General features: G+C 39.7%; 1 protein-coding gene across 1 annotated transcript; it reads right to left on the bottom strand.

The window, feature by feature from the left end:
* Positions 1–2,350: 2,350 nt before the first annotated feature.
* Positions 2,351–7,448, bottom strand: BHLHE41 (basic helix-loop-helix family member e41). The gene is made up of 5 exons (XM_075855778.1): positions 7,223–7,448; positions 7,069–7,132; positions 6,817–6,924; positions 6,439–6,550; positions 2,351–5,779 (listed from the first exon to the last, which is right to left on the bottom strand). The coding sequence occupies exons 1-5, from the start codon at positions 7,282–7,284 to the stop codon at positions 4,890–4,892; spliced, it is 1,236 nt and encodes a 411-aa protein (XP_075711893.1). The 5' UTR covers positions 7,285–7,448; the 3' UTR covers positions 2,351–4,889.
* Positions 7,449–10,252: the final 2,804 nt, after the last annotated feature.

The raw sequence follows: 10,252 nt of genomic DNA, 5'->3' as shown, positions 1-10,252 counted from the left end.
TATACAAGAATATAACTACCATAATACTGCTCCTATATACAAGAATATAACTACTATACTACTGCCCCTATATACAAGAATATAACTACTATAATACTGCCTCCTATATACAAGAATATAACTACTATAATACTGCCCCTATATACAAGAATATAACTACTATAATACTACCCCTATATACAAGAATATAACTACTATAATACTGCCCCCTATATACAAGAATATAACTATTATAATACTGCCCCTATATACAAGAATATAACTACTATAATAATGCCCCTATATACAAGAATATAACTACTATAATACTGCTCCCATATACAAGAATATAACTACTATAATACTGCCCCTATATACAAGAATATAACTACTATAATACTGCCCCCTATATACAAGAATATAACTACTATAATACTGCTCCTATATACAAGAATATAACTACTATAATACTGCCCCCTATATACAAGAATATAACTACTATAATACTGCCCCTATATACAAGAATATAACTACTACAATACTGCTCCTATATATTAGACTATAACCACTATAATACTACTCCCTATATACAAGAATATAACTACTATAATACTGCCCCCTATATACAAGAATATAACTACTATAATACTGCCCCTATATACAAGAATATAACTACTATAATACTGCTCTCTATATACAGGAATATATCTACTATAATACTGCTCCTATATACAAGAATATAACTACTATAATACTGCTCCTATATACAGGAATATAACCACTATAATACTGCCACCTATATACAAGAATATAACTACTATAATACTGCTCCTATATACAGGAATATAACTACTATAATACTGCCCCCTATATACAAGAATATAACTACTATAATATTGCCCCTATATACAAGAATATAACTACTATAATACTGCCCCTATATACAGGAATATAACAACTATAATACTGCTCCTATATACAAGAATATAACTACTATAATACTGCCCCCTATATACAAGAATATAACTACTATAATACTGCTCCTATATACAAGAATATAACTACTATAATACTGCCCCCTATATACAAGAATATAACTACTATAATACTGCCCCTATATACAAGAATATAACTACTACAATACTGCTCCTATATATTAGACTATAACCACTATAATACTACTCCCTATATACAAGAATATAACTACTATAATACTGCCCCCTATATACAAGAATATAACTACTATAATACTGCCCCTATATACAAGAATATAACTACTATAATACTGCTCTCTATATACAGGAATATATCTACTATAATACTGCTCCTATATACAAGAATATAACTACTATAATACTGCTCCTATATACAGGAATATAACCACTATAATACTGCTCCTATATACAAGAATATAACTACTATAATACTGCTCCTATATACAGGAATATAACTACTATAATACTGCCCCCTATATACAAGAATATAACTACTATAATATTGCCCCTATATACAAGAATATAACTACTATAATACTGCCCCTATATACAGGAATATAACTACTATAATACTGCTCCTATATACAAGAATATAACTACTATAATACTGCCCCTATATACAAGAATATAACTACTATAATACTGCTTCTATATACAAGAATATAACTACTATAATACTGCCCCCTATATACAAGAATATAACTACTATAATACTGCTCCTATATACAAGAATATAACTACTATAATACTGCCCCCTATATACAAGAATGTAACTACTATAATAGTGTCGCCTATATACAAGAATATAACTACTATAATACTGCTCCCTATGTACAAGAATATAACTACTATAATACTGCCCCTATATACAAGAATATAACTACTATAATACTGCCCCCTATATACAAGAATATAACTACTATAATACTGCTCCTATATACAAGAATATAACTACTATAATACTGCCCCCTAAGGACAAAAATATGAAACTTTCAGATAGGAGAATTTTCATATGTGACTGGAATTGTTCTTTTATCTAGATCAGTAATAAATAACCTTTGGGTCTCCTGGGGCCGGTGTGGCATGATTAGAGTAGTAGTCTTAGAATAGCTGGAGACCCTTAGGTCACTGATCTAGATTAAGCATAAAGATAAAGAGTTAAAAACATGGTAACACTGACAGGTGACAGATATATCTGTATACTACTCCTCCCTTATATATTATAATTACTGACATTTGTTTTGTATGTGTTATAGAGAGATAGGGTTTGACATAGAATCTGACTGGTGAGGTCAGACAGGGTTAATTTTCACCCTCCCCTCATTTTGGGGTGACGGGCGCTCACAACCACACAAAAAATGTATATAAATTCAATATAAAAACAAAAACTTTATTTAAAGAGACAGAGTCCAGTAAACAGGTGCTCAGCACCACATTGACATTCAGCGTGCCCCTTAAAGGGCGTTATTTTGGGCAGGAATAGACCTTCCCTGCATTATATAAAACAAAACACTGCTTGGTGGAATGGTTTTTATGCATCTGCTATGTACACACAATTGTCTCCAGTGCACAAGAGGTTAACAGACAACAAGAGAGACCACCGAACAGTCCCCATATCACTACAAACACCAGTAGGAGGTTGGCAGGGGGCGCTAGGAGTTGTAGTCCCCCCAGATACCCAACAGGTGAAGCTCTTTAGTCCACCTTCCAGTTTATCAATTCAGTGATTTTGAAGCTACAAATAAATATTTTTTTTATTTCAGTGCACTTTTTTTATTTATTTTTTGAGCAAATATATATATATATAAAAAAAAATTGGGACTGGGATTCTCACTTTTTCTACCATTCAAAGCGGAGTTATTAAAGAGACATGATCAGACGAACATCACCCCATTCACGGCCAGTCAACCAATAAAGTGCTACCGATGTTTTTGAAAATTTACATGGATATTTTTTTAACTTTTTCTCACTAAATCCCACTTTCAAGTATCAAGAAAAAAAAGAAGTAGAAGGGCGCCGTCACCGGCGGTAGTTTTTGTGGCGGAAATTTCTGGGACTGAAAATCAGTTCCAGGCACCTGTTGCCGAAACAATCACATTCAGATAAATGGTACTGATTTTCTGTCGCAGAAATTTCTGCCACAAAACCTTCCGCCTGTGAATCCGCCCGAAGAAGAAGATTCTCGTCAAGACGTCAAGTGCAAGTTCATCAAGCGGAACCTAAGAAACGGGTAAAATTAAAGTGCAACTAGAAACGAGAGTTCAGAGTCTACAGTTATAACCTCTTTAAAGCCCAACAACTAAATAAAAAAAGACTGAAATACAGCAAAGAATCATTTGACATTTTTTTCTGTACATTTTTTCAAATTCACCCAGGCAAAAAAAAAAAAATTTCAAAAAGTTTTCTCGAGGGATTAAAAATTTTTTGATTTTTATATATTTTTTTTTTTTTAAACACAATTCAGGCTTGTTTTTTTTGTTGTTTTTTTTACAGCGGAACAAATAAAATAAAATTTTAAAAAATGAAGAATTTCATTGTCTTTCAACCCATAGATACGAGACCAACATTAACATTACATAGAGATGGCTCTGACTGTGGTGTAGATAGGGGAGTGTACGTAGTATGACAGGCCCACAGTCTAGAAATATACTCACAGGTCACATGGGCTAAGGCGTGTTTGTGCCCAATTAAATAATCTGCGCAAGAGGCCGGTTACATAATTTATTGGCTAAAATCCATTTAGGCGAAAGGAGAAATGTGAGCTGAATATTCTCTCCGCCACACAAGGTATAATTACACCTCTCTTATATAACAGGTTACTGGAGTAATTGCCCACTAGGCGCACGCTGATTGGCGGGTGGCTATTGTACGTGGAGCAGAAAAGTCCCGGCTACCACATATACTTTGATTGTCTACTATAGAGTTCTATTAGCCGGGACTGTTGTTAAGAAATTCTGCCGTTTTTTGGGTTTTTTTTTCTCGGCTCATAGCGTGAATTAAGTGCGTTGTTACAGCAAATTATATTAACCAACGAGAGGCATTAAATAGAAAAAGTTTGATATAACATTTTCATTAAATAGACTAAAGATGAATTTTTGAAAATTTTTGAAAAAATTAATTTGAGCTGAAAATTTAGTCTCTAAAAAAATGAAAGAACCTATGTACTTATATATCATTTTATACTGTCTTTTTCAATCTCTTGGATTATTAGACTTTTTAACACCCCAAAAAAATTTGGAACAAAAATTTTGTAGCCTTTTTTTTTTATTCTTCACCTTTTACTCTTTTGAAGGTTAGGCACCCTCTAAATCTTGGGCCCGGGTGGGTGGGTGGTAATCAAAAATATTATACATTTATATATATATATATATTAAATTCTATCTATTTTTTTACTCTGTTGAGAATCTGCTATTTTTGGATTGCCCACCTGTCTCGCTAGAAGAGAGTCACCCTCAGAACCTGTCATAATACATTCTATATAGGAGAACTTTACCTAAAACCTGTTCAGCCTGTCTGACCATCAATAATATAATTCAAGTTCTAAAAGTCATCCACCTCGTGGACATAGCAGGAATTTTTTTGTAAACTTTTTGTAGATGGACTCGTTTGTATCTTAGATTTTTTTTTTTATTATTGACCAAGTGGTGGTGGGGGGGGGGGGTTGTCTTACTTAAAGTATATTCACACTTACATGCCTTCATCATAGAGGTCCACAAACCTCCACTCGGCCAAAACCAGCACTTTGTGAGTTAAAAGAAAGCAGCCATCATGCGTCCCATCAATATACAACCCTAATGTTGATCCAGAAAGATACTTCAATACTTGCTACAAAAAATGAGAGGCTCCTTATACATATATATAGATAAGTAAATATATTTTTTGCTTGAATTCCCGGGGCCTTAGAATCAGTTTTCCTTAGGAGGCGTCTTCCCGTAAGTCCTCAGCGGCCAGCGAGGGAGGACCACCGGCCTGGAAAGGTGATGACGGGAGCTCTGACAGTAAGGTTGAGGAGCAACCTGGCATCTTTTCGGGGGACAAGACGGAGGAGAGGCATGGGAACGTGCTTCCTCCCTGTGCTGGGATTCCCGGGTAGATAAAAGGGATTGGGGCAGCTGCTGGGTACAGGTATTTTTCCAAACCCCCCTTGTCTAGAAAAGGCATATATGCTGCCGCTGCAGCTGCCGCCGAGGGCGAGATGAAGTAGAAGGGTAAACAGAAAGGTGCTTGTTGACCAAAAGGGCCACTTCCAAATCCCATCAAAGTGTTAAGAAGATTGGCATCGGGTCTGAGAACGGGATCAGAGCCAGCGGCCGCCCCGCCCAATCCCGAGCAGTCGGCCTTAAACCTTTTAGGGGATGGTTCATCCAGAGGTTCCTGTTTGACGGTTACATTATTGGCCTCTTGGCCCTTGCCACTATTTTGTCCTTCTCCTTTAGTGTCCATCTTCTCTCCTTCGCCCCCGTACCCGCTGTCAGTGTCAGTGTCATTCTCACTCAGTTCCAGGTTTTGTGTCCTCTGAATGACCGGTACGCAGTTTGTTTGGTTCTCTACTTTTTGAACCCCTCGGGACGGGGAGGGTGAAGGTGCTTTGCCACCGGGGATCTGCTGTAACAGGAGCTGAGAACTGGGCAGGATCTGGCTGGACACGGTATGGAGATGGTTGAGGAGCTGGGTGCACCTCTGGTCCCGGGCCGACCAGCTCTCAAACCGGGAGAGATACTGCAGAACTTCTTTGGCACACGTCTGAAAGCCGGAGTGGAAGGCGTCCAGGTCTGACTGGATGGGACTTTTCATGGAACGTTCTCCTGTTCATAGCAAACACAGACAAGGGGTTAAGTCAACAAGCAACATCTGCTTATCGCCTTCCCGTATGAAGCCTCAAAATGTACCTAAGATTAAGAAGAAACCCAACTTCCACCTTTAGTCCCAGCTCTCGAGTTCCTCACCCCCCCCCCTCCTTGTACAAACGTCTCGAATCAGTGACTCAATGTCCAGGTATGGCAGTGACATAAGATTTCCGGAGAAAGATTTCACCTGGCGTCTTAACGCGTCTTTCGTTCTGGCTCTCGAGAGCTTCTACCCCAATGATAGCCCCATCAACAACATCTTGAAAACTTTTTAGGTGGTCTCAATAGCTGAGGAGACCCTCATAAAGACTTGTCACCATTTTTTCCTTAGAACGATCCCATTCAATTGTAGGATCGTTAGGACAACCTTCCATAATGGGCACTCATTGCCTTGATTGGTCGGATATTTTTACCTACGCAACTTCTAAGTGCCCCCCCCCCCCGCCACAATACCGGTTAAACCTGAAGGTTGCATTGCCCCACGTCTCTATCGGTCGGAAACTAATTGTGATTATCTTAAAGGAATAGCGCACAATTCCAATACATATGCCCCCCCCACCCACCACCCAAAAACAAAAAAGACTAAGCCACCAACAGCAGGCGAAATCCACCCTCACCGTTCTGTAATGAGATGATCTTCTGATGCTGCTGCTCCGTCAGGGACGTTAAACCTTTCAAGTGTTTCAAAGTTAACTCCAGCACCACGGCTTTCTCCAAGTGCCCCAACGTCTGCCATAGGAAGAAGGGGAAAAAAAATAAAAAATTCAGTACCAACGCCAGCTCTCCGAGACGAGCCAGCTGCCGGCAGACCAGGAACTGACACGACTGATAAGACAACGTACGTGTGCGGGGCAACGATCCCTACAGCTCAACGTGGCACACGCACAAATTACCCCCCGGAACATTTGGTATCCGACACTCGAAGATCAATGGGCTGTCAAATATTCACGGCTATTAATTCTATACCATTACAAGGCGCCGAGCGCGGATCTTACCGTGAGTTTGAGATGTTCAGGCAAAAGGTCTTTGAGCTGCGCGATACATTCATTTATCCGGTCTCTCCTCTTTTTCTCAATGAGTCGGTGAGGGAGTTTGTAGGTCTCCTAATGGGGTAAAAAAAAAAATACAATAGAAAGAATCCTGCGCTACATTGTATCCATCGAGACAGACACTTAGGATTCCGTGCAAGTCAGATCTACTGTCTGGGATCACAACCCTCCCGGTTGTGGGAAATACAAAGTTCCTACCTTGCTGTCGTCCCTCTTGATCCCTCTCTTGGGCTTGCACAGGTATAAGGCGGGGTACTCCATTCTGCAAAGAAGTGACAGGTTAGTAGGATCAGGGCTCCGACTTCACTTCTCGGTCAACGCCAGGAGCTCCAAGTCCAAGAAATCGCCTTACCCTAGGAAATCTCTGTGCTCCAGTAACTGCCTCTCCTGCAAACTGTGGATAGCTTCATCCATGGTGGCTGCTGGGGCTTTTAATCTGCAGGGTTGGAGTCTTGTGGGGTGCTTTTAGAAGCGGGGGACATCCAGACTTAGACAAGTCACAAGAAGCAGCAGAAGCAGCAGCTCTGTCCCTCTCCTCTGCTTTCTCTTGCTCTGCTTGTTCTGCTTTGCAGAGGGAAAGATGGCTGCAAAAAGTCATAGGAGTGACTCAGTGTGGCCCCCTACTGGACACAGGAGGAACCGCAGGAGTCACACTGCTCATTCCCCTGGGGCCAAGACAAGCAAGTCCTTCTAGTAGAGAATGGGTATATCTCTTTAAATATCTGACTGGTGACAATACGACTCAAACGCCTGCTGCTGCTGTTATTATTATTATTATATAGGGGGCACAAACTTTTCTATTTGTGCACGCTCTGTGCTGCTGTGACCATTAATTATTGCATTGCAGTTTGGAAAAAGTTTTAAAGGCACAGTAACGCAATTTTTGTGACTCCACAACTGCAAGTCCCAGCATACTATGACAGACGCCGACCGATAGGGTCTGCTAGGACATCGTTGTAGTCCAGCTGAGGAGTTTCTACCAAACATCTGTTGCTGCGGATTACAGCGTTGTGATTATTATATGACTATAATAACATCAATCTTATTAATAATTCACTATATCAATATTTAATTCATGAAGTAAATGTTGTTAAATATTATTCCCCCCCCCCCCCCAACTCCAAAGATTTATTATATACAGAGCCAGGAAATTCATATTCAGTCTATGGTTAAACCTATAGAAAATAATAAATGTGTAGCCACAACCTGTTACTATAACGAGCGCTGATGAGTCCTAAGAAGGTGAAAGAGTCCATCCAGGTATTAAACCCATGTCGGCTTTGTTTTTTAACTTCCACATGATGGTCCATTCGTTCGGTAAGTGGCTGGTAGAGTCGTTGTTATCTGTTTTTAAGCAGATCTATATAATCCGCAACCGGCGCTGATGAGTCCTAAGAAGGTGTTTACAGTACCTCCATGGGTTTTTTTGGTTCATTGTTACTTCTAGATAAGGGTTCATTTATTTGGTTAGTGATTGAATTTGTAGTTTCTATCTGCTTTTAGGCAAACTTATAAAATTTATAACTGGCACTGATGAGTCCTAAAAAGGTGCAAAGAGTCCATCCAGGTATTAAACTCATGTCTGCTTTGTGCTTTACCTCTAGATAATCATCCATTTGTTTGGTCAGTGGCTGGAAGAAAAGTTTTTATGTGTTGCCAAGCAGATCTTTATAATCCGCAACTGGCACTGATGAGTCCTTAGAAGGTGTTTACAGTACCTCCATTTTTTTTATGCATTATGCTTCTTTGTTACCTCTAGATAAGGGTTCATTCATTTGGTCAGGGACTGAATTTATATATTTTACCTGATTTCATGCAAATTTATATAATCCATAACTGGCACTGATGAGTCCTAAGAAGGTAGAAACAGTAAACTCTATTGGCCAGAGTGACATTTTAGTCGTACATTTAAGCTCATTGTCACCTCTAGATAAGGATCCATCTATTTGGCCTTTGGCTGGCATTACAATTTGTAGTCCTTTTCAAGCAAATCTACAGAATACATAACTAGCACTGATGAGACCTAAGAAGGTGTAAACAGTAACTTAATGGATAAAGACATTTTAGCCATGCATTAAGGCTCATTGCCACCTCTAGATTGTCCATCCATTTGGTTGTCGGGGGAATCATAATTTGTACCATTTCCAAGCAAAGCTATAGAAGCTGTATCTGGCACTGATGAGTACTTCGAAGGTGCAAACAGTACTATAATGGTTAGAGAGACCTTTATTTGTGTATTAAGGCTCATTGTTACCTCTAGATATAGATCCATAGTAACTGGAAATAATAGTTTTAACCTATTTCCAAGCAGATCTATAGATTCTATAGCTGGGACTGATGAGTCCAAGAAGGTGTAAACAGTAATATAATGGATATGAGACGCTTTAATCTTGCATCAAGGATCATTGTCACCTCCAGATAAGGGTCCAGCCATTTGGTCAGTGACTAAAATAATAGCTTTTACCTGTTTCCAAGCAGAATCTATAACTGGCGCTGATGAGTACTAAAAAGGTGTAAACAGCTTCAGAAGGATTAGCTAGACGTTTCATTCATGCCTTGAGGCTCTTTGTCAGCTTTCTACTTTTTGACCTACACAGTCATTTGTGACCATTAAAGTCCACTAACTTTGCTGCCAATCATCCGGCTTGCGACATATGCGCCCTATTTGCGCCACTCTGTGGTCATATCTGCCACATTTACAGACAGGTACCGCACAATGCTCTATGTATGGACTGCGACGGGGATGCATTCGATTACAGATGGTTATTATGCAATGTTTTGGCTACGGACTACAATATGTGTCGTAGTCAATGGGGCCGAGCTGCAATACCAGGCACAACCTTTAAACAAAAATGGCGCTGTTTTTGAAAAAAAAAAAGCTGACCTTATTTATTTTAATCTCACACTTGAAAAAAAATCTGATCCTGTCTCCATAGTGGAAATGGTCGCAGTAATCCCACTATTCTACGCGTTCGTGACCCCTTGTTGCCATGTCTTTGACTTATACCTACACGTGGAGACACGTATGTTGAGTGTTCTTAGCCAATCAGCTTTCAGGTCTCTCTGTGACGCCGCGCTGTTTATCTCGATCTCTGTTCCTACACATTTCCTAAATGAAACGTCTCTTTGCGGTTATGTAACAAGGGCTGGGTCACCCTGAGATCACATGTGTGATGTGTGGATCTGTGGTAAGACTCTGTCTCTGTGGGTTTTCGGTCTTGTTATGGCACTTTAGATGTAGGTCTCATGTCTGTGTCACATGAATCACCGGAATAACGCAGCCCCTGACTCTGGATTATCAACACAGCCCGAGCATTGTGCCCTCTGGGCCTGAGCGCCACCCGCCACCCCCCCCCCCCTCGAAGGTGTCAGCTTCATCCTC

This window comes from Rhinoderma darwinii, chromosome 3 (assembly GCF_050947455.1).
Source record: "Rhinoderma darwinii isolate aRhiDar2 chromosome 3, aRhiDar2.hap1, whole genome shotgun sequence".
Classification (NCBI taxonomy): domain Eukaryota; kingdom Metazoa; phylum Chordata; class Amphibia; order Anura; family Rhinodermatidae; genus Rhinoderma; species Rhinoderma darwinii.
Note: the sequence above shows the minus strand (reverse complement) of the source record. Positions and strands in the feature narration are given on the sequence as shown.

What these genes read in the sequence shown, in the direction of transcription:
- BHLHE41 (XM_075855778.1), bottom strand. Translation starts at nt 7,284, where the DNA reads ATGGATGAAGCTATCCACAGTTTGCAGGAGAGGCAGTTACTGGAGCAC. An exon ending in CTGAACATCTCAAACTCACG is followed by an intron (nt 6,551 to 6,816) that starts GTAAGATCCGCG and finishes TTCCTATGGCAG; the next exon opens with ACGTTGGGGCACTTGGAGAA. An exon ending in GATCATCTCATTACAGAACG is followed by an intron (nt 5,780 to 6,438) that starts GTGAGGGTGGAT and finishes TGCTATGAACAG; the next exon opens with GAGAACGTTCCATGAAAAGT.